Source organism: Schistocerca piceifrons, chromosome 8 (assembly GCF_021461385.2).
Source record: "Schistocerca piceifrons isolate TAMUIC-IGC-003096 chromosome 8, iqSchPice1.1, whole genome shotgun sequence".
In the NCBI taxonomy this organism is placed as follows: Eukaryota; Metazoa; Arthropoda; class Insecta; order Orthoptera; family Acrididae; genus Schistocerca; species Schistocerca piceifrons.
In genome coordinates this window covers 476,779,889-476,803,486 of record NC_060145.1, presented here as the reverse complement: position 1 = coordinate 476,803,486, position 23,598 = coordinate 476,779,889, and the positions used below count along the sequence as shown (strand labels likewise).

Here is a 23,598-nt window from a genome sequence, read left to right as displayed (position 1 = left end):
ACTGATCGACGTTAGAGATATAGGTCTATAGTTCTGCACATCTGTTCGACGTCCCTTCTTGAAAACGGGGATGACCTGTGCCCTTTTCCAATCCTTTGGAATGTTACGCTCTTCTAGAGACATACGGTAAACCGCTGCAAGAAGGGGGGCAAGTTCCTTCGCGTATTCTGTGCAAAATCGAACTGGTATCCCATCAGGTCCAGCGACCTTTCCTCTTTTGAGCGATTTTAATTGTTTCTCTATCCCTCTGTCATCTATTTCGATATCTACCATTTTGTCATCTGTGTGACAATCTAGAGAAGGAACTACAGTGCAGTCTTCCTCTGTGAAACAAGCTTTGGAAAAAGAAATTTAGTATTTCGGCCTTTAGTCTGTCATTCTGTTTCAGTACCATTTTGGTCACAGAGTGTCTGGACATTTTGTTTTGACCTACCTACCGCTTTGACATAAGACCAAAATTTCTTAGGATTTTCTGCCACGCCAGTACATAGAACTTTACTTTCGAATTCATTGAACGCCTCTCGCATAGCCCTCCTCACACTACATTTCGCTTCGCGTAATTTTTGTATGTCTGCAAGGCATTGACTATGTTTATGTTTGCTGTGAAGTTCCCTTTGCTTCCGCAGCAGTTTCCTAACTCGGTTGTTGTACCACGGTGGATACCATCCGGCCCTGGGGCGGAGGAGCGAGAAGAAGAGAGTGCATGTTGTAGCTCCCGCATGGAGAAAACAGTATTGTAGCTTTCGCGATTTTGGGAGGAGAAAGCAAGATGTCGCACTTCCACTGCACGTTTCTTCGGGAGAAATGCTGGCGGGTAATTTGAAGAGCTCGAAATCTCAGCAAAGTGCTGACCCAATGAGTTAGAAATTGCGACGAGGTACACTAATGTATCATGCGCGACAGTGAGCCCAGAGACCGGGGAGAAACTAGGCGCGCCTGAGAACCGACGAAGCCGACTCCAAACTTCCGAGGAGGGAGTGAAGGTGTTAAATGAGCTAATAAAGAATTTCCAGCTTGCCTTCTTGCTATCACGGATGACACGACGGCATCGCGCACGGAACTGTTTATAGCGGATACAGTTGGCCAAAGTAGGGTGGTGGCGGAAAACGCGGAGAGCACATCGCCGCTCACGTATTGCGTCACGGCATGCCTCGTTCCACCAAGGAACTGGGGGGCACCGGGGCAACTCGGAGGTGCGTGGTATTGAACGTTCCGTAGCTGTAAGAATAACGTCGGTAATGTGTTTGACCTCATCTTCGACGCTGGGAAAGTGACTGTCATCGAATGTCGCTAGAGACGAAAAAAGTGTCCAATTGGCTTGGGCAAACTTCCAGCATCGCGGGCGCATATATGGCAGGTGAGGCTGCAGTCTAAGGACACATGGAAAGTGGTCACTCGAGTGTGTATCATCAAGGGCGAACCATTCGAAGCGCCGAGCTAGCGGAACAGTACCGACCACAAGGTCCAAATGAGATAAAGTTGTCGTGCATGCAGACAAAAATGTAGGGGCCCCAGTGTTGAGGCAAACTAGATCCGCTTGGTGGAAGACGTCTAGCAATAGTGAGCCACGTGGACAAGGATGTGGAGATCCCCAAAGCGGGTGGTGGGCATTGAAGTCCCCAACCAGCAAATAGGGGGGTGGAAGCTGACCAAGAAGATGAAGGAGATCAGCTCGTGCCATTTGTGTGGACGATGGAATGTATACAGTACAAAGAGAGAACGTGTATCCAGAAAGGGAAAGACGGACGGCGACAGCTTGGAAGGAAGTGTTTAAGTGGATTGGGTGATAATGGAGAGTATCATGGAGAAGAATCATGAGTCCTCCATGGGCTGGAGTGCCTTCAACAGAGGGGAGATCATATCGGACGGACTGAAAATGAGGGAGAACAAAGCGGTCATGGGGACGCAGCTTTGTTTCCTGAAGACAGAAGATGACCGGCGAGTAGGATCGTATGAGGACCGACAATTCATCCCGATTGGCTCGAATGCCGCGGATATTCCAGTGGATAATGGACATAGGGTGAACAGAAAATGGAGGAATGTGACCAAGGTCACTGTCAACTCAACGACTGCTCAGAGCTTGCGACCGACAGCATGGAATGGCATTCAGCCGAAGGCAGAAGATCCTGATCCATAGGTTGTTCAGAAACAGATCCTGCCACCAGCGATCGGCCAGTTGATCGGCCACCAGCGGTGTGCCTCGGCGACACAGAAGACGACCGAGGGCGATGTACGCCAGGTGGTGCTGTAGATGGGACATGACTTGGCGGAGAAGGAGATGAACTGAGTTTCTTTGTAGCCTTCTTGGAAGTATGATGTTTAGATGAAGGAGGAACCGATGGGTGTGAAGTTGGGGTACGTAAAAAATCTTCACGAGTATGCTCTTTTTTCGAAGTCTTGGTGTCTGACTTTTGGGCTCGAGATTTTGCAGAACCCGATGAAGGGTGAGCCATAGAGTGGGCAGGCGAAAGAGGTGAGGTTGAACGGGCGATCTTTGCGCTGGCTGACCTGACGACCGTGGCACTAAAGGTGAGGTCGCAAGTCTGCGTGGCCGCCTCCTTTGTTGGCTGAGGAGAAGCAAGGACAGTGCTGTATTTTCCTGTCTGAGGCACGGTGGGCTGTCGACTGGCGAATAATTTTCGAGCAGCAAAGGTCGACACCTTTTCCTTCACTCTGATTTCGTGGATGAGCTTTTCGTCCTTAAAAACGGGGGCAATCTCGAGAGGAAGCAGCGTGGTCACCCATACAGTTTATGCAGCGAGGGGCTGGAGGTGGACAAGCACCCTCATGGGCAACCTTGCCACATGTAACACATTTGGCCGGATTGGAACAGGACTGGCTGGTGTGATTGAACCGCTGACACCGATAGCAACGCGTAGGGTTTGGGACGTAAGGGCGAACGGAAATTATCTCATAGCCTGCTTTGATTTTTGATGGGAGTTGAACTTTGTCAAATGCCAAGAAGACAGTGTGGGTTGGAATGATGTTCGTGTCAACCCTTTTCATAACTCTATGAACAGCCGTGACGCCCTGGTCAGACAGGTAGTGCTGAATTTCTTCGTCAGACAATCCATCGAGGGAGCGTGTATAAACGACTCCACGCGAGGAATTTAGAGTGCGGTGTGCTTCAACACAGACAGGGAAGGTGTGGAGCAGTGAAGTACGCAGCAATTTTTGTGCCTGGAGGGCACTGACTGTTTCTAACAACAGGGTGCCATTCCGTAATCTGGAACAAGACTTTACAGGATCTGCAATTGCGTCGACACCTTTCTGAATAATGAAAGGGTTGACCGTGGAGAAGTCGTGACCTTCGTCAGACCGAGAAACAACAAGGAACTGTGGCAACGATGGAAGAACTGTCTGTGGCTGAGACTCAGTGAACTTACGCTTGTGAGCAGACATTGTGGAAGGTGAGGAAACAATTGCGGAAGAATCCCCCATGATTACCGGCATCTCCGATGGCGCGCTCCTCCCTTGTGGGGGCCCTCTCTGAGGGCACTCCCGCCTTAGGTGATTGTTCACACCTCAGGTCACACCTCCCGACAAATGGACGGAGGGATCAATCGGCACTTTCGGAAGGTATCAGCTCGGATAATCACCCCTCCCTGGGCCTGGCCGTTACCAGGGGGTACGTACGTGTCCTACCTGTCTACCCGGGGCGGGGAATTACGCGTTACCCCGTCACCGGCTACGCATGGAAATGCGTGGGTCGGCCTTCAGACACTCACAGGGAGGAAAAAAGAGAAAGGGAAAGGAAAGAAGAGGGGTCTCAAACGCCGCAGCGGAGAAAAGGGCAAAGAGAAGAGGTAAGGAAAAGAGAAGGACAGAGGAAGGACGAAGACTTGCAAGTGTAGAAAGCAAGGAATTTGTAACAGTTTCGACCGTCCGTCTCCGGATGTAGGCACAAACCATACTCCCAGAGGGGGAGAAAGGGAAGGAAAGAGCCAGAGGTGAGGGGTGAGGGCCAAAGATGGGGGACGGGGAAGGATGCGGAAAGGGAAGGTATGCAGCCCGGAAAGGAAGGAGAGCCACATTAGCTCGGGGTTCCGCGCTCGCTACGCACGTATCCACAAAAGAGTTGTGGACCCCCTGGGGGATCATGGGTGGTTGCTCCACATGCGGAGCAGATTATTATGCTTTAAAGTCTGCCTCCTTTCCCCACCAATTTAGGGATGAGACCTGACAGTTCACAAAATTTCACCACCCTTTTAACACTGGAATCCGTACCGATGAAGACGGCAGGCAGATCTCTTTCGAGACTGAGGGCTGCCCTATCAGCATATAAGGCACACATTGCCAAAATATGCGGAACTGAAAGTGGCACACCACAAGCCTCACAGAGTGGTGGATCCTCCTGTCAGAGGAAGGAGCCATGTGATAAAGGGCTAGGTCTGATGCGCAAGCCTGGTAATCACAACCTCCTTCCTGCAGTGAGGATGACATGAAGTTTGCCATATCTGTGTAGTCGAGTTGAGAGATTGCGGTTTGTTTTCTGTCACCTTCAACCATTTAGTCTCCCACAAACACACCATGCGTCTGTCAGAAAATGAGACGACTGTGTCCAATGGGATGGGAAACTGACAGACGATACTATCCCAACATGCTTCCTTGGCTGCTTTGTCGCCCTTCCCTGTTCTCCGATGTAGCCAGGTACCCAGCAAAAGATCACCTCCTTGCCACAGTGCTGGAGCCACTGTAAGGAGTCAAGGATGACTTGAATCAACTGGTCCACTGAATACATTTGGTGAAGTGCTTGTAGTGCACTAAGCGAGTCAGAACAGACAAGACACCATGTACGGTTCCATTGTCATATTGTGACCCACAATTTTTCTGATTATTATGCATTCCTTCTTCTACACTTCACCTAATTGCATTTAAATATGTACGGTTCCATTGTCATATTGTGACCCACAATTTTTCTGATTATTATGCATTCCTTCTTCTACACTTCACCTAATTGCATTTATATAACATCTGTAGACTTCAAAAAAAGCATTAGATTTGACTGACATGGAAACATTACTCAATCCCTTAAAAGAGTTTGGAGCTAACAACACATCACCACCTGTCAAAATCACAAAAACTTATAAATACGCATTGCAAAATTAATTTTGTTGGTGAATCCTTAAAGGCTTTTGAGATCAAAGGTGCTGTAAACAACGGAGGTGGACTGTCTCCATTGATTTTCAATCATATAGTAGAAAAGGTAAAGCAGGTAATACAGGAAAACAACAGGAGGAGGAATTTAAAAAATTATAATTGGGGGAAAAGGCATTCTGAATCATGAAGACATTCTGGTCTAATGACAGTATTGTAGTTCCAGAGTTTTGCATTTATGGAAATAGATTTCTTGTCACACAGGTTTTTTGTTAATTGAAAAGACAATAACATTTTCCTTGCTCTTGCTAAGTTAGCCCTTTGTCCTAAGTATTTGGTTGTATTATTCCACCGAGATATTTAAATTTTGCCGCCTTTTTACAATCCATATATTGCAGTGCCTCTTTCACATCTGTCATATATTCTATTTTTTCAAAGGCTATATACAAGGCCTGCTTTCACAGCTCTCTTTTACGAGATTTATCTGGCCTGTTGCATCCTCTATGGATTCAACTAAGATGGCAATATGATCTCCAAAAGGCAAATAATCAGTTCTTATATTATCTCTTTTTCTCCCAACTATGATATTTTAAACTGTGCTCCCGCTGTCCTTTTTCTTCATTCTCATTCGTCTGTAACTGATTATAAATATCAGATCAGTGTATGGAAGCTCCTTTTGAAAATACATCATTATTAAAGAACTACTAAAGACTTTTAAAGCTACATCTATGAACATGTGTATTTGAGTTATTGGTTACAAATAAAAATAATATACGTTTCAGTATTATGAAAAGGAATGTTGCTACTCACCAATTAGCGGAGATGCTGAGTCACAGATAGGCACAACAAAGAGACTCACACAACTAAAGCTTTCGGCCGTTAAGGCCTACGCGAACAATAGACAATGCCCCCCCCCCCCCCCCCACACACACACACACACACACACACACACACACACACACACACAACTGAAGACTCAGGTAACTGAAAGCACACTGTGAGCAGCAGCACCAGTGCACGATAGGAGAAGCGAATGGGTGGGGGTAAGAAGGAGGCTGGAGCAGGGAGGGGGAGGGATAGTATGGTGGGGGTGACTGACAGTGAAATGCTACAGGTTAGATGAAGGGGAAGGGGAGAGGTGGGGAGGGGGAGCTGGAGGTTGTAGCGAAAATGGAGAGAAATAAAAAGACTGCATGTAATGGTGGAACAATGGCTGTCTAGTGCTGGATTGGGAACAGGGAGGGGGTTGGATGGGTGAGGACAGTTACTAACGAAGTTTGAGGCCAGGAGGGTTACGGGAACATAGGACGTATTGTGGGGAAAGTTCCCACCTGCGAAATTCAGAAAACTGGTGTTGGTGGGAAGGATCCATGTGGCACAGGCTGTGAAGCAGTCATTGAAATGAAGGATATCATGTTTGGCAGTGTGCTCAGCAACAGGGTGGTACAATTGTTTCTTGGCCACAGTTTGTCGGTGGCCATTCAGGAGGACAAACAGCTTCTTGGTTATCATGCCCACATTGAATGCAGTACAGTGGTTGCAGCTTAGCTTTTAGATCACATGACTGGTTGGTTTCACATGTAGCCCTGCCTTTGATGGGATAGGTGATGTTAGTGACTGGAGTGGAGTAGGTGGTGGTGGGAGGATGTATGGGACAGGTCTTGCATCTAGATCTATTACAGGGGTATGAGCCATGAAGTAAGGGATTGGGAACAGGGGTTGTGTAAGGACGGACGAGTATATCGTGTAGGTTCAGTGGACGGTGGAATACCACTGTGGGAGGGTGGGTCGGATAGTGAGCACGACATTTCTCATTTCAGGGCACGAGGAGAGGTAATCATAACCCCGGCAAAGAATGTAATTCAGTTGCTCCATCCTGTGTGGTACCGAGTTACGTGGGGAATGCTTCTCTCTGGCCAGTCGGTGGGACACTGGGAGGTGGTGGGAAACTGGAATTATCCTCCCAACCTTGTACAAAAACGAATCTCCCATCCCTTATCTTTCCTGTCTCCCTCCAACTCCCAAAGTCCCACTGTCCAGCCATAGAGGAGCATTCCTCTCATAATTCAGTACCACCCAGGACTGGAGAAACTGAATTACAGTCTCCGCCAGGGTTTCGATTACCTCTCGTTGTGCCCTGAAATGAGACATATCCTGTCCACCATCACACCCAGTCTTTTTATATCTCTCCTTTTCCACTACAGCCTCCTCCTTCCCCCCCCCCCCTCCCCACCTCTCCCCTGCCCCTCCGTCTAACCTGCAGCACTTCACTGTCCGCTACCCCCACCATACTCTCCCCCCCCCCCTCCCCGCCCTAGCTTCCCCCTTACCCCCATCCAGTCAACAGTCCCATCAAGCACTGGTGCTACTGCTCACAGTGTGCTTTCAGTTACCTGAGTCTGCAGTCATGTGTGCCAGTTGCATTCTGCATGTGCCTGTGCGTGCGTGTTGTCTATTGTTGATACAGGCCTTAATGGCCAAAAGCTTTAGTTGTGGGAGTCTTTGCTGTGACTATCTGTGACTCAGCATCTCCACTATATGGTGAGTAGCAACCTTCCCTTTCAAAATATTGTTACATTCCATCCTGGATTTTCCATTGTTTGAAATATATGCATCAGTGTTTTGGAAACTGAACTCCTAAGAAGGTGAAATAGGGTATGAGGATTTTTACGAATATATTTTATTACGAAAGCATTTTTAAAGCTACATCCATGAACATTTACATTTGGATTCTCAGTTCGAAATAAAATAAGTGTTTCACTGTTTGTGGAAATTCAGCCCTTACGGAGGTGAAACAGGCGACTGAAGTTTTTATGGAAAGACTTTATTGTACAAGCATTTTTGAAGCTAAATCTATGAACGTACTTATTTGGCTTCTGTTAGAAATAAAACAATTGCAGGTCACCATTTTTGGAAATTCAACACCTAAGGGGGTGAAATACAGGGTGACATGTTTTATGAAAATATTTCCCTGCAAAAGCATTTTTAAAGCTAAATTTTTTAAAATTGGTGTTTGGCTTCTCAGACGGAGATTAAAAAATACTTGTTTCACTGTCTTTGGAATAGTCAACCCCTAACAGCGTGAACTGGAGTTTAGAGACATTGTTTACGAAGGGTTTGTCCAAAATTGCACTGCTACGTGGGTGAAATAGGGGATGAAAGGTTTTTTGAAATTATGTCACTATTAAGAGAATTTTGAAGCTAGAACTATGAAAACTGGTATTTGATTTCTCAGTCAGAAAATAAAAAATATTTGTTTCAGTGTTTTTGGAAATTCAACCACTAATGGGGCAAAATAGTTGTTGAAAGTTTTTTTATTAACACAAATAATTACTAAAGAACTACTAATGGATTTTTAAAGCTGCACCTCTATGACAATTGGTATCTGACTTCTTGGTCAGAAATAAAAACAATGCATGTTTCAGTGTTTCTGGAAATTCAACCTGTAATGATGTGCAATAGGGGATCAAAATTTTTCAAAATATGTTTGATTACATTAAAAAAAAAAAAAAAAATTTACAGGTAAATTTATGAAAATTGTTATTTCACTTTTCAGTTAGACATAAGGGAATATTTGTTAGGGGATGAAAGTAGACATGGAAATATTTCCAAAAGAATGCAAAAGGCATGATCAACAAAAAATTTGGACTCCAGTACCAGAATTGCTCTTTGATCAGAAGCACATTCAGAAAAGATCATGCTTATATGGTCTCAATTAGCGTGAAAAGCCTAGAAGGTGTTGCAATTTGTGAACAACATAAAAATTTGATTAAATAAAAAAAATTCAAAAATCTTGGCAGGCCATACAGTCTATGCTAGTTAAAAATAAAAACAATCAAGTAACACACAAAAGAACAAACTGTAACAGCAACACATTTGTATGAATTGACAGATTCCAACTATGGCTCACTGATGCTGTAGTCATATGATGCTACTGTTTCTGTAGTCCACTTGTGAGCATTTAAAGAAAGTTGCCAAACTTTGCACCACATGGAAATCTTATCAAAATCGGACCTCATATTTGTGCACTTCCCCCCCCCCCCCCCCCTCCCCGCCAGACACTTCTTCATTAAAGACAACTGATCCACAAAAAGTCTGTGGATAATATTACTAATGTCTGCCAGATTATTAATACAACATGGGCAGCTAAGGTTCCTACATACTTCCCTGAGGCACAACTGCAGTCCTATTATTTGTTGATAACTTTCCCTTCATGTCTACGAATCCTCAGTTCAGTAACAAATTTTGCTTGATACACCACACAGTCGTACTTTCAATAATAAGGATAAGTGTAGTTCAGAGTTAAATGTTTTTTGGAAGTCAAGTAAATACTGCACCTATCTCACTACCTCGATCTATGGCTTTCAGGAAGTCATGTGAGAGAAATGCGAACTGGGTTTCACATGACTAAAGTTTCTGGAATCATGCTGATCAGCACAGATAAGGTCATTCTGTTTGAGGTACTACATTACATTTGAGCTCAAAATAGATTCTCGGATTCTACAACAAACGGCTGTCAAGGATATTGGACAATAGTTTTGTGGATAGCTTTGGCTGCCCTTCTTATAGACAGGTGTGACCTGTTCTTACTTCCAAAAACTGAGCATGAATTTTTATTCATAGATCTATTGTGCATTACAGTTTACAGAGGAGGTGACTCCAACACAAATTCAGTATACTATCTTACAGGGATTCCATCCGGCCATGAATCTTGGTTCAATTTTAACAATTACAGCCATTTCTCAATGCCACTGGCGCTAATATCTATTTCACCCATTTCTGCAGTAGAGCGAGAATTAAATTGGGGCAATACTCCCGGCTTTTTCCTTGGTAAATGAATTTTTGAATGGGGAGGAGGGGTGTGGGAGTTCCAAATTTCTGCTCTTGTTTTGGAACCCAACATCAGTTCCTGTCTCATCCATGAATGTCTTGACATTAAATTCAGTACAAACATGTTTTGGGAGGGATCTTTGAATAACATTTTGCTAAGGCAGTCATCGAAAGCTTCATGCACCGCTCTCGACAGTCAAATGCATGTCATTCAATATCTCTCAATCTACACCTCTATGCTTTGTTTTACAGCTGTTTGCAGTTGTGTGTGTTTCTTTTCAGCTACCACATACCATGTAGTGTCCTTATAATCGTGAACTGTTTTACTATGTGAACATCAATCAACTGCATGGACAACTCTTCATTTAAATTTGATCCATAATTCCTCTGCATGCACCAATCCTGTGCTGAAAGTGTCAAGCTCCTCATTGAAAGGTGACACTACTGCTTTTCATCTAGTTTGTTGAACATATACAGCATGGTCAGAAACAGTCTGAAAAGCTTGTGAAGGTTTTGCAGGGTAGGTCATCCTGAGAAATATTTGTTAAGGAAAGAAGTTTGATATGCTGTGCCATTTCTGAGTTAATTAGCATTGAAGTTAGCCATTGGGAATTCAAGTCACCCACCAGATACAATTAGTGTCAGTTGCTCTCATAATGTAGATGATAGTGCACAAGACTGCTCAGGCTTTGGATCAGGTTTGATCCTTAGTATCGTCTCGTCCTAAAGTTATAGCTCTTTTTCTCATTCAGTTCTAGGAAACAAACCATTTGGCAACACCATCTCTGGTGGGCCACTGGAAGCTGCATGCAAAATGGCCTGATGGCTAGGTTCAATGTTAATTAACTCTGAAGCGGCCCAAAGTATCAAAGTTTTTTTTCTTAATGATTATTTCTCAGCACAATATACCCAGAAAGATCCTTACAAGCTTTTCAGACTGTTTCTGACCACCCTGTATATCATTCTCCCCACCACCACCCCCACCCCTTTGTTCTTTGGTAGTAATTGTTCTGGTCACTGATACCGGCTTCAATATGGGCATCCTCAAAGAGAACAGATCTGTTTCCATTATATTCAATGTATTCCCATCATTATTGGCCTTATTAACTATCTTTTCTACAAAGTTTTTCAGAGAATTCCTAAATGTTTCACAGGATGTTTCATCATACTACCTCTACTGATCGTTCAATGATTACAGTCTCCTTCAATGATGACATCGTTACACCTGGGAGCGAAACTGGTGGTCAGCAGAAAGATCCAACTGTGTAATATAAGGGAAAGGCAACCAGTCACCTACAGCGGATCGATGTATTGAGAGCAGAAACACATCACACTAGTTCTTTTTCTAGTAATTGTACACACATTCAGACACTGTGTGAATGTGTGTACCATTGCTACAAAAAGACTAGTCTGCTAAAGCTACTGTGAATGCTATTTCCTGTTATGTGTTTCTGTGCTCCACACATCCACTATAGGTAAGTGGTTGCCTTTCCCTTATTTTAGGTACAGCTCCATCCATTAATTTCCATTTCTGTTACGAAGGATCCAATTATATAGAAAGATACAATTATAAGTTTGTGCTCATCCTTTGTGCTGGGTCTTGCCCAAACAGTCTCTCATGCAGCTTCAATTTGTATCTCTGCGGATCTGAGTTTCTTGTCAATTGCAACAAATACACTCCATTTCCCATTAGCCTATCCTTTCACTGTGCACCTGAAACTTTCCCAAAAATCTCACTGCTATCAATCTGAGGTTTTAACCAGCTTTCTGTGCCTAGTATGATGTATATACATCTGTAGAAGATGATTAGCCCAGCAGTTGAAATACTTACACAAACATGGAATCATTACTGGGTTAGAAATGGGAAAATTTACCAACTGTGCCAAGAAAATCTCAGAAATCTCAACACAGTGCCATGGAAACAACAACAACAATATAATGTCAAAATGATTTACGCAAATTATTTCACAGGCAAGACACTGGCAGGGGGTCAATTTCCTCTTAAGCTTTGTGTCTCCTCTGGATGCTGAAACTGGTTATGAAATTATTTGTCTGACTGAAGCTGACATACAATAATTTCAATTCATTTTATTTCAAGGAGTTTGTCATTACAGTTCAAACATTTTTTTTAACCATGACAGTCATCAATTTTCTCTTTTGGAAAAATTCTGTCCTTGAGAACTGCAAACATGTCCAAAAAGAAACTTCAATGCTTCAGATCACATGATAGTGATGGTTGTGCTATGAAGATCAACATATACTGCAGTGCATTTACCAATCAAAGATTTTGCCCTCAATACTGAACTGAAACTGTTGCTACATATTCTTCCATCAAATGCCAGCACATGCATGTTTTTATTTAACAAACTTTTCTAATTTGTCGGCATAGTAATGTCACAAAAACAAAGGGGAGATGTCATTTACAATTGGGAAACAATACAAAAAGTTTTCCTTTGATTATTTACTTTGACAGAGGATCATATACAGCAATACCCCTCCAACATACATAAGTTTAATGATGTGGCTCATAGCAGCACAGACGAAGTCTTCTATGTAAATGTCACTTAAGCACAAGATATACTTATATGGTTGCCTGTAAAAGGCAAAAACCAAAGAGTCAGCTTTTGAGTTTCAGTCCATGGCAGTTTGTACCTGTCAGGAGGATAAGTGAAAATTCAAGTGATGAGTGGAAATTTCAGTTCAAACTCTTTTAAGGTTCTTCATAGGCCATTATGGTTCCAACTTTCAATAAATTTGTTTAACCCCTTAATGCCGGATGTCTCAAATTCGCATCATAACAACAAGACTAGTATGTGAAAGGGTAATCGTTTTTGAGTACCGGTGCCGGTAGGTGCAGATTCTAAATGGAGCTACTAATGCTTCTGACATGTGCTGTCATCTGAGTGTTTCAGGTGCTTCTATAGTGACATAATATTTAATCTTTTTCTTCCATGAAGAAATTTGTTCAGGTATTAAGGGGTTAAATATTTGTCTATGTGGACTTAGGTCAAGGAAGATGCAGGATTAACAACTATGATGCCTGAAGGTAAACTCAGAAAATCTGATGCACTATAAAGAATGTCTAGGTAGTGACATTAGTTTGATGAAGAGCTTCGCCTCTCGAATGCATCAAAATGGTATATGGAGCATGTTTGGGAATGAAACAATATCATAACATACATTAAACACTGGACAAAAGGTTTGGCAAGCTTCAGAACTTCTGTTAATAACTGCATCACTTTCCATGTAACCCTGTGATCCAAACCATTAAAGGACTGAGTTTTATTTCTCTCACTTTTTTATATATTGCTTGTGTCATCCTGTCGAATATTAACAAAAGCCTGCCTGCTAGTCAGTCTGCCTCCTTCTCTCTCTCCAACCTGCTTGTTCCTGGGAGTTACACCCAGTTGTGCCAGTTACAAATTTGAAAGTCCCAATTTCTGGATGTAATCCCACTCTTCACTAGCCCCTTCTACGGTTTCAAACACTGTGAGCAATCTCCTGCACTTACGCAGATATCTGTGCCTATATACATTGTCCAGCAATCTCCACTCCCCCTTTAACTTACTACAGCTCTCTGCACCTCATGTTTCCTTAGGTGGTGATATTCACAAAGCCAACTACAAACTGCAATACCAGGCCAGAATTCACCTCAAAAAGCTGTCTTACCATCTTTACCATTTCAACTGTGGTGTTTCCATTCCTGCCCCACTCCAGCTCCCTAAATAGTCACATCAACCACCACCACTCTCTTACGTTCTCTCTGGGGAAACATGCCTAGCGGTTCTGCTACAACTTTTCACTCACTGTTAGACATTTGTCACCAAAGCAGGAGCAATGTATTTGTTGTTTTCGTGTGTGATGCAACTCATCTAAATGTACATTTTTCATCATTTTCTCTTCATTCATTTTTTTGTCTCCTTAGCTAAACATAGGAGTACTGTTAATGTGACTGCTTCATCAAACATAAGAGATTTTTTTAAAGACAAAGATGGGAACTGTGATCTGGAGAGGGCATCTAAAGAAAATGTTTTCATACCACACTGCACACTGCTAGTTACAAAGGTATATGAGCCAAAAATTTCAACTGTTAGAACCAAGACTTAGGCAGTAGTTGTAAATGTTAAATGGTTCAAATGGCTCCGAGCACTACGGGACTTAACATCTGAGGTCATTGCCCCCTAGAACTTAGACTACTTAAACCTAACTAACCTAAGGACATCACACACATCCATGCCCGATGCAGGATTCGAACCTGCGACCGTAGCAGTCACGCAGTTCCAGACTGAAGCGCCTAGAACCAGTCAGCCACACCTGTTTAATATTACTTCACCATTTATATTTGATAATGTATTGCATGCTTTGAAAAACAAAGTATGTAACAGTAACAATGGTTGCTCAAACAAATGCAAAGTAAAACTTGGTCCCATTGTTGTTAGATGTTTCAGTGTGCAGGAGGCAATTAAAGTTAACCTTTTGAATTTCAATGAAGCTTCAGGTAAATTGCTCAAATTTTAACTCAATAGCTTTTGAAGTGTGTAAAAAAATACAAACTTGATGAAAAATTTGTTTGTTATACAGCTGATAACACTAATTTTGGTTTGTGGAGAAAGGGGAATGAAAATGTGTTTAACAAAGTTTAAAGTGATTATTGTTATTTTGATAGAACTATTTTAAGAATTGGTTGTTCAGCCCATATTGTAAACAAATTATGTAAAGTTTAATATTTCAGTATACTGTTAAGGCTTTTAAGTAACTTCAAAGGCATGTCTTGGGTTGGACCCAAAAAAATACAATACGTCTATCTTTAATAGTATATGTTGTGCCAGTTACAGGGCTGTTGTAAGTGGTGGCAGGAGGGCACACTGCCTAAGTTTTACAGCAGGGAAGGTCATGGGAGTAGGATCCAGAGGGTAGAGAAAAGGATGCAAAAGGAGCATAGAATCTGACCAGAATATTGTGGAGATTGGAAGGGCAGAGAATAGCTATCCTAAAGGTAGCATACAAAGTGTCAGACAGAATGGACTTCATTTCAGGGCATGATTTTAGGAAGCCTTATACTTGTTGAAGTAGCTCATTAATACATTCAAGACCACAATAGTATTAAGTTATAAGACATGTACTTGAAAATTGTTATTTTTTGAATGGATTAGCAATACCAGGATTGGATGTGATGGTCCAGGAAATCTGTTTTTGAACTAGGCTGGTGGGATACGTATGTCCAGCAAAAGCTGAGGTGGTGATGGGGAAATATTGCTATAAAAAGTCTGCCTCTGAACAAATAAATTTGGCTTGAATGCCAAGGCTGTATGGGAGGGAAAATTTCATGTGGGAAGGACGGCAACTGTGAAAATGTACGTACTGTTGGTTGTTAGTAGGTTTAATGCGAACAGAAGCATGTAGCTGACTCTCAGGGACGATGACATCAACGTCAAGGAAAGTGTCATGGAATTCAGAATAGGATCATACGAAATTTAACTGGGAAACCGTATTTAGAGATTCCAAGAATTTTAACAGATCAGCCTTACTACGAGTCCACATGGGAAAGATATCACTGTGTCTAAACCAAACCTGGGGCTGAAAAGTTATGGATCCTAGAAATCCCTCCTCTGAGCGACTCATAAAAAGGTTGTCATAAGAGGGAGCCATCCTGCTTCCCAAGGCCATATTCCTGATCTGTTTGTTTGTGTGACTCTCAAAGATAAGGAGTCGTTCATAAGTATAAAGTTGAATATGAGCAGGAAGGATATCATAGGTTCAGAAGCAGGTCAATGTTGGTTGAGGTACAGGGGGGATTTTTATATAGAGGGAGGTGGCACCACTGGTGACAATCAAAACATACGGTGAGAGTGAAACGGGGACAGATTTCAGATGAACTAGGAAATGGGTGGTGTCTTAAATATAGGAGTGGAGTATTTGCACGCACTAAGCAGCTAAGGCAGATATAAGTTCATTTATTTGGTGCCTTGAAGCCAGCAACTATGGGAAAGCCAGGGTGATTGGATTTGTGGTTCCTAAGAAGAAGATCAAAGGTGGGAATATGTTTTTTGGATGGATTAAGAAGTTCTGTTGATTGAGGTGTTGGTCCCTGAGAGGGGCCCGATGCATTTAGGGAGGACTGTATGTCGGTTCGTTTCACTGGGACTGGATCTTGATTGCAGATGCTGTATGCAGACTTGTCAGACAACTGGCATAGATCCTAGCCTACATAGTCTTGCTGACCAAGTACCAAGGTGGTAGATTGCTTGAATGCAGGGAGGATGACGGTGTCATCGGTATTTAGGTAATGGAGAGCTTGGAATTCTGTAGACAACGGGTTAGAATCATGTAGGAACCTGAGAAAGGGAGGTAAAGCAATGCTGGATGTTAGATTTTTTTAGGGATGACTGATGTAGTGGTGGTGGATCAAATTGGGATTGTTGTCAGAATTGTTGAAGGCATGGTTCAATGCCATGTTCAGTGTTGAGAAGGTTTTGAGATTGGGTTGCAAAGTGATACTTCCAGTTGACATTATGTGTGAAGGAAAGTAAGTCATTAACAAAAGTAGTATGGTGAAATGCTGTCTCAGAGCTGAAAGTGAGGCGGTTGGATAATACAGATAATTCAATAGGGCACTGGTCCCTATGTGAGAGGTTGAGAGCACTGTAATGTTGTAACTGGTTCTTGTGATTGTGAGTTGCCACTGCTCTGGGAGACAGTGGTGAAGGCTGTGGGATTTTAAGAGGGTTGGCCAATTTCATTTTGTAGGAGAGGAGTGGTGGCTGATTCGACCGTTTCGGGAACTGGAGTGGGGCAGGGATGGAAACACCACAGTTGAAGTGATAAAAAGGATAAGACAGCTTTTTGAGGTGAATTCTTGCCTGGCTTTGCAGTTAGTAGTTGGCTTTGTAAAAAATGCGAAGTTTTGAACATGTAGGTCTAAATAAAAAAATAAAAAAAAAATGCTTTCCCTTAATAAAATTCTCTAACTGTGTACAGCTTTAAAAAACTAGGAATGTCCAGGCTTATCCCAGACGTATGGTAAGCGAAATCGAGGGAAGATCAATACAACAATTATGACCCCTGTGCTTGTTTCATCCCCAGAGCCATCCAGATTCCCCTCCCGACAGCAGTTTCTCCAAACTCCACTGATGGGCACTGGTGTTACAACATGCGGTTGGTCCTCACCACCCGCGTGGCCTTAATTTACATTAATTTTTGTGGTCTCAGCATTTGTTTTAATTTCTGTGGTCTCAGCATTTGTTTTCAGTAATTATTCCTTTTCTTCATTCCCCTTTTATTTTATTACCCTCCCCAACACAATCACTACCTGGATACCATGTGTAACACACTTAGCTTTCAGCTCTTATTGACTTTTGCATGGCGTTCTTTCAGTAATCTCTGTCTTGGTTGTTACCCAGTTTCAACATCTCAGGTTTTGAAATCTCATCCAACACAATCCCAGCAGTCTCCCCTTACCCAGGATTAAGGGTTACTTTTCCGAACTCTCCCCATTTCCTAAACCTCACCAATCCTTTTGCTTTACCCCTCTTCCTTCCCCTTCAACCATTCTGCCAGAAGAAGGAGCTACTGGCTCCAAAAGCTAGCGCATTTTAATATTATTTGTGTACATTTTCTCCTGCAGATACCTAGTGAGTAGATACTTTTATCGAACCAATTATATTATATTTTCAAACATTGATTATTTTCACTGACATATCAGTCAACCTAGACACACAAACAAATCCAATTAGCTGACATTAATCCATGTCAATTTTAGTTCCAAAGTAGAAAATTAGTAATGGTGAAGAGTGCCAGTGTTTAAATATGCAATTACAAATTACACATAAACAAAATGTACCATTAACTACCATATTCATTAACATAATGTAAAATGAAGACTTGTTTCAATATCTAATACACTATAAGCCAACAGGTGTTTCAGGTTTTTCTCCTCCTCAACACTGAATTTACAGTCCCAAATTCCCACACTAAACTTAAAATTTCACGTTTTTCGTACAAGTAAAATAAGTTTCAAGAAAGGTCTGAATTATTCCTCGCCGATTATCTGTGGTTACACTCAATAGTGAAGGTGTGCCATATGACGCAGCTGCCACAGAGTTTTGGTATTTCTCTTTACTGTTTTGACAGAAGGTGATCATTTAATTGTGGGTACGTGAATGTCACGTAATGATAAGCAACTCTCATGCACTTATAGGCAGTGATCAAGAGGTTCATACATTGCACATTACTTTGTATCACAATTCTGGCTGTAAATCACATGCCCCAGTTGTACTATTTATTGCTATGACATGTTCCATATCCTTGGAATGTGATCATTGTTTTGTAAATATTGCACACGAAGTAATAATATTAGTATCAGGGGAGGATATAATTAGTTCAACTCACTGGTGCAAAATATGGTGTCTGCCTGATGCTTGCTGCCAGCTGTTGCTGAAATCCCTCGTTATCTGCTCATGGTACGTGCTGCTGATATTGCTTCACAAGATACATATTGAAAAGGCACTGCCAGTGTTCTAGATTTCTCATTTATTCACACACGACTGCTAAAGACATGCACTAAAGCACAATTTATAGAAGACCCATTATCTGCACACATTATGCTTATTTCTGTCACAAAGGATCTGATGTACCCAATTTGGAAAATGGGATAACACTGGTACTTAGGCAATGGGGAGACATATTCACTAAATATAAAAGTTTCTGAAGTGGTTCCTCTAAATGGCATGAGTTGGGACAGACTGGCACCAGCAAATAATGTGAAACTGAAGAGCACACATATTATTCAAAGGAGTAAAGGAGAACAATATGAATATACATTACTTTTAGTAATTCATAAGAACAGTAAACTTGGAAGATGATAAACACTGTGTCTATTCCAACCACAATTAGATGTTCACTGTGAAAATCCGTCATACACGTTAAGTGAAACCAACAACTTTTTCTTGCACCATTTTTTGTTCTTAATTACTAAACAAAACATTTAAAGCAATTATTTCTTGAGAAATAAGTTAACTACAAAGTTTGTAGTATTTGCTTACAAGAGTCCCAAATCGCAGTGGCACTGGTATCAGTATTGAATTGTAAATATGGCAATTTTACATTTCAATCAAATTGGTGAGAAAGTAATCATTACTGTATTTCCGTCACTTAAACTTAATTATAAATCTTCACTAAATGTAAACATGTGACAAGCTTTCAGAAAATAACTACCACTGTCTATACTTTTCATCTACAACTCAGTTAACAGTAAAAAACTAATGTTAGAGCAATCTTCATGAAGGACACACAGTAAGCTAACATTTTCTACCAACTGAAAAGCAGAAATCTTTCAAATTAAAAAAAAAGAATCAGCTCTATCTACATTATATTAAAGGTCTTTTAAAGACACTGGTAGAATCATGTAAGTCAACATCACTATCTTGGGCCTATATTCCAAAACATCTATCCTAAGTCTTAGTGTCTCTCTTCTTTTTTGTCTACATAGGTTTAATTGTACCCATTTCCTAGCTCACTGGATACTGTCATTAGTTTAGTCATACAACTAAACTAGGCTGAAAGGCTAATCCCTTTTCAAAGAACTCATCCTGAGAGTCACCTGAACAAGTTCAAGACACTAAATCAGAATCGAGGCAATTTTCTTATAAATTTAGCTCTTATATTCACTTCCACAGAATATTCAAGAAATGTTTATAAACTTGGCTCCGACATTTTTTTTTAGCCTGACTGAAATGACTAACAGAATATCCCAGTGACCATTGATTTGAATTATAGAAGTCTGCACTGGCTTAGAAGAAGCAGTTTCTCATTAATTAGTACACCAGTGACCTCAATATACAATATATACCTATATCATAAAGAAATTTTAGGTTGGCTCCAGCTACCCAACTGAGATGCATAGATCTTTCCCAGATTAAATTGGACACTCTACAGTTTTTGCATTCTGGAGGAGTCATATACAAAATGATTTAACAAGAACAACATTGTGTCAGCACTAACAACCTGCAGTGTGGTTTACTGTAACTCATATTTCAGGAACATTTCATAGTTAGCAGTCAGTACCTTTCACGTAACCAACAATACAGACTTTTTGACTGCATTTAACAACAGCTTTCAATATTGTCTTATGTGTTGAGACCTTTAAGACAAACTTACAAGTGACTAAAAAAAAACTATTAGCCATGGTGGTTCTTGACAGAAACGAATTTCGAATCTATCAAAGCACAGGTAGAGTTTTTCTTCAGTGCGCCACTATTATGTAATGTTAACTTACATGGTCAAGAAGAAAGTGATGGGCAGGTTTGGCTGTCTCAAATATTTCAATCACAAAGTTACATTCTATGACCAGTAATTAAATTTATTTGATTACTTGAACTAAAAATTATTGGCATGTACAGATCAAAATATTCATTAAGAGAATAAAAAGGGATACCTATCATCTTGTTGTTAATGTTAATATCTCACAAACAGTGCACAACATAGCTACAAGTAGACTGAGCTCCAATCTCTCCACAAAGACACATAACAACACATTTTAACTGCACAAAACTAAAGTATTGGGCGAATTTGCTATTGCTGAATCCATACCTTGTCAGCACACATTGCAACTCTAATATCCTGGCATGAAATTTCAACATGATGAATATTTTTGACATAATTCCCAGCCAACTGAAAAAGAAGAAAAAAAAAAGATCTATAAGAGGAGATACCTTACAATATACTATCCAGTCTCTATCTACTTCTAAATCATGAAGTTGCCAACCAACCTTTAAAATATCAGCTGAGATGTATTCAAGAACTGCTGCTAGATACAGAGAGACCTGAGAATCAATTTTGTACTGTAGAACTTCCTGTGTGACAAAAATAAAGATAAATTAATACAGTACATTTCATTACATCTGTAATCTCTCTCTCTGTCTGTCTGTGTGGTTATCATCATCATCATCATCATCATTATTATTATTGTTATTCCAACATGTAGGTCAACTATGATATTGAAGCAGGAAATTAATCTATCGTGATATAGGAATGTAAGATGGAAACACCCAACAATTTGCCTGGGAAAGTTCATAAACATAAACAACATTCCTACCTTCTGAAGCATGTGATGTATCTTGTCAACGGGCAACACACATTTTTTCTTCCCACGCTCCAACGCTTCTTTCGCGTCGGCCAGTGCCCATTTGTCAATGGGTGTTGGGAAGGTGCGCCGTACCCTATCCTCCACATCCTGCACTGTATGGGGGGAGGGGCGTGCGCACAACATTCCCAACAATCGTAAGATGAGACTTTCGACGTAGTCGAGGGCGTCGTCACGCGCCGTAAGTGAATGATGCACCTGCTCCAGCACCTAAGGTATGGGCATAGAACTTTTTCGCTTAAAGAATCAAAACATTACATGGATGTCACCTGATTACACAAGAGTCGCAGATTAAAACACTGGTCTAGGGATACACACACGATAAGTACGTGACAATTTACCCAAAAAATATAATCCCACTATTTTTTCGGAAACAAAATATATTTCCTTTACACACAACACCAAATGTAGTCTCTTAATTAAGTAATACCTTGCGCAGTGAATTGACAAAAACTCCTTTCCATTTTGCGGCATTTTCTTCTTTCTCGAAATCATAGCTGTGCGTCTCTGATGTTGAGGGCGCCGAAAACATTTCAGGTAACAACTAATCACATTCGTTCAGATGGAATAAAACTGGCTTCTATCCGCCATGTTTACTGATGACGAAAATGAAACAGATGAGATTGACATTGAAATAACACCGTCCTTGAATTTCATTAGGGATATTTTCTTGCACGCCATTTAGATGTGAATCACGTTACACAAGCACTGCAAGGAATATTTCTTGCTTTATTTAAGTGCCACAAATCCCCTGAGAGATCCATATTTCATTACATTTTCCATCAGACGTCTACCACAATACCAACGCATGCCATATGCAATTTGCTACGTATCGATTCGTAACGCGTATCGAGAGGTCGAAAACTTGAGATTTATTTATTTATTTTTCAAGAGATTATTTGTCAATTTAACAGTTTACGGCCTGTAAATAGACACAGGAAGAAAAACATAATAATTTCTTTCAAAAATTTAACTTTATTGTTCCAAAGATCGATAATATGATATGATACCAATAAAATTCATTATTACTTTATTACTAGATCTGTGTCGTTTACCAGTCATGACTGGACAGACTGCGTCAAGATTAATTACATATATACACTTAAAAAAATATTCACAAAATTAAGACATTTATACTTAATAGAAACAATATTTGTTTGTCTATTCACTTTGGTCACTATTAAAGAATTCACCAACGGAGTACAATGGGCGTTCTTTAAGGTCCTGTGCTACTCTCCTTCTGAATGTTCCTAGCGGCAGGGATTGCACTTCTTGAGGCAGTGAGTTGAACATCCTTAGGGCAACCACTGGAAAGCTGTCTTGCGTTCCCGTCAGTCGATACCTGGGTATTTCGATGCTCCTCTTGTTACGGGTATTGTGATTGTGTATATCTTACCTCATGCTGAAGACTCCTTGGTTTTCTTTCACGCTGATGAGACATAAAAACACATACTGCCTGAAGACTGCCATAATTCCTAACTGCTTGAATATAGGCCTGCAGTGCTCCTGTCTTTTGCTTCATGTGATTATTCTGACAGCTTTTTTCTGTAGAATTAGCACATCCTTACAACCTGCAGATCGTCCCCATAACAGTAGGCCATAATTGATGTGGCTATGGAATAGGGCATAATATACTGTTATGAGATATTGGTCTCTCAATACTCATTTTAACATCCTCAGAAGGTATAATACACGGGAGAGCTTGAAGCACACGTACACTGTGTGTCCGTTCATTGTTAGTTTCATGTCGATCATGACGCCCAACAGTTTGACAGCCTCCATACTATCATGGCATCCGATGTTGTTAAGGATGCATATCAGATGTTTTGTTTTTCCTTCATTCATTTTCATTTTATTTTTGATGAACCATTCTTTAATGTTTTGGAAGAGTACATATGTTTCTTGGAGTGCTTCTGCAGCAGTTATTCCTTTGGCAAAAAGGGTGGTGTCATCAGCAAACTGTAACATATTGTTGTTATAACCCATATCATTGGCATAAATAAGAAACAGGAAAGGCCTTATGATGGACCCTTCGGGTATTCCATATTCCAGCTTTTGTTCTTGTGATGTTGCTCCATGAATTGATACCACTTATGTCCGGTTTTCCAGTTAAGACTGAAAAGTTGCCAGAACAACACCTCCGACACCGTAACATTTCAATTTACTGTGCAGTATCTTGCGGGAAATGCAGTTAAATGCCTTGCTAAGATCACAGAGTGTTAGTGCCACACTTTCTCTGTCTTTGAATCCTTGCCTTATTTTTCTGGTTAAGTACAGTGCTGCCGTAAACGTTGACTTTCCCTTACGAAAACCATGCTGTGTCTCCTGGAAGAGCTTATTTACTTCAAAATAATTCTGTAACTGGAGTTTCATAACAGACTCCATAACGTTAGCTATAATAGGAATGATAGAAATTGGTCTGTAGCTGGACACTTCACACGGGTCACCTTTTTTGTAGATTGGTACTGTACATGCTAGTTTAAGAAATTTTGGGAAGACACCAGAGGATAAGCCTTCGTTAATTGCTATAG

General features: G+C 41.1%; 1 protein-coding gene across 1 annotated transcript in view; it reads right to left on the bottom strand.

Moving 5' to 3' along the window:
- Positions 1–21,874, bottom strand: part of LOC124711386 (protein son of sevenless) — a 252,363-nt gene extending 230,489 nt beyond the window's left edge. The window contains exons 1-4 of the mRNA XM_047241436.1: positions 21,498–21,874; positions 21,020–21,277; positions 20,694–20,777; positions 20,515–20,595 (exon numbers count right to left, since the gene is read on the bottom strand). Coding sequence (XP_047097392.1) covers positions 20,515–20,595; positions 20,694–20,777; positions 21,020–21,277; positions 21,498–21,599 — 525 coding nt within the window. The 5' untranslated portion in view covers positions 21,600–21,874. The remainder of the gene's footprint in view (positions 1–20,514; positions 20,596–20,693; positions 20,778–21,019; positions 21,278–21,497) is intronic.
- Between the last annotated feature and the right edge of the window lie 1,724 nt (positions 21,875–23,598).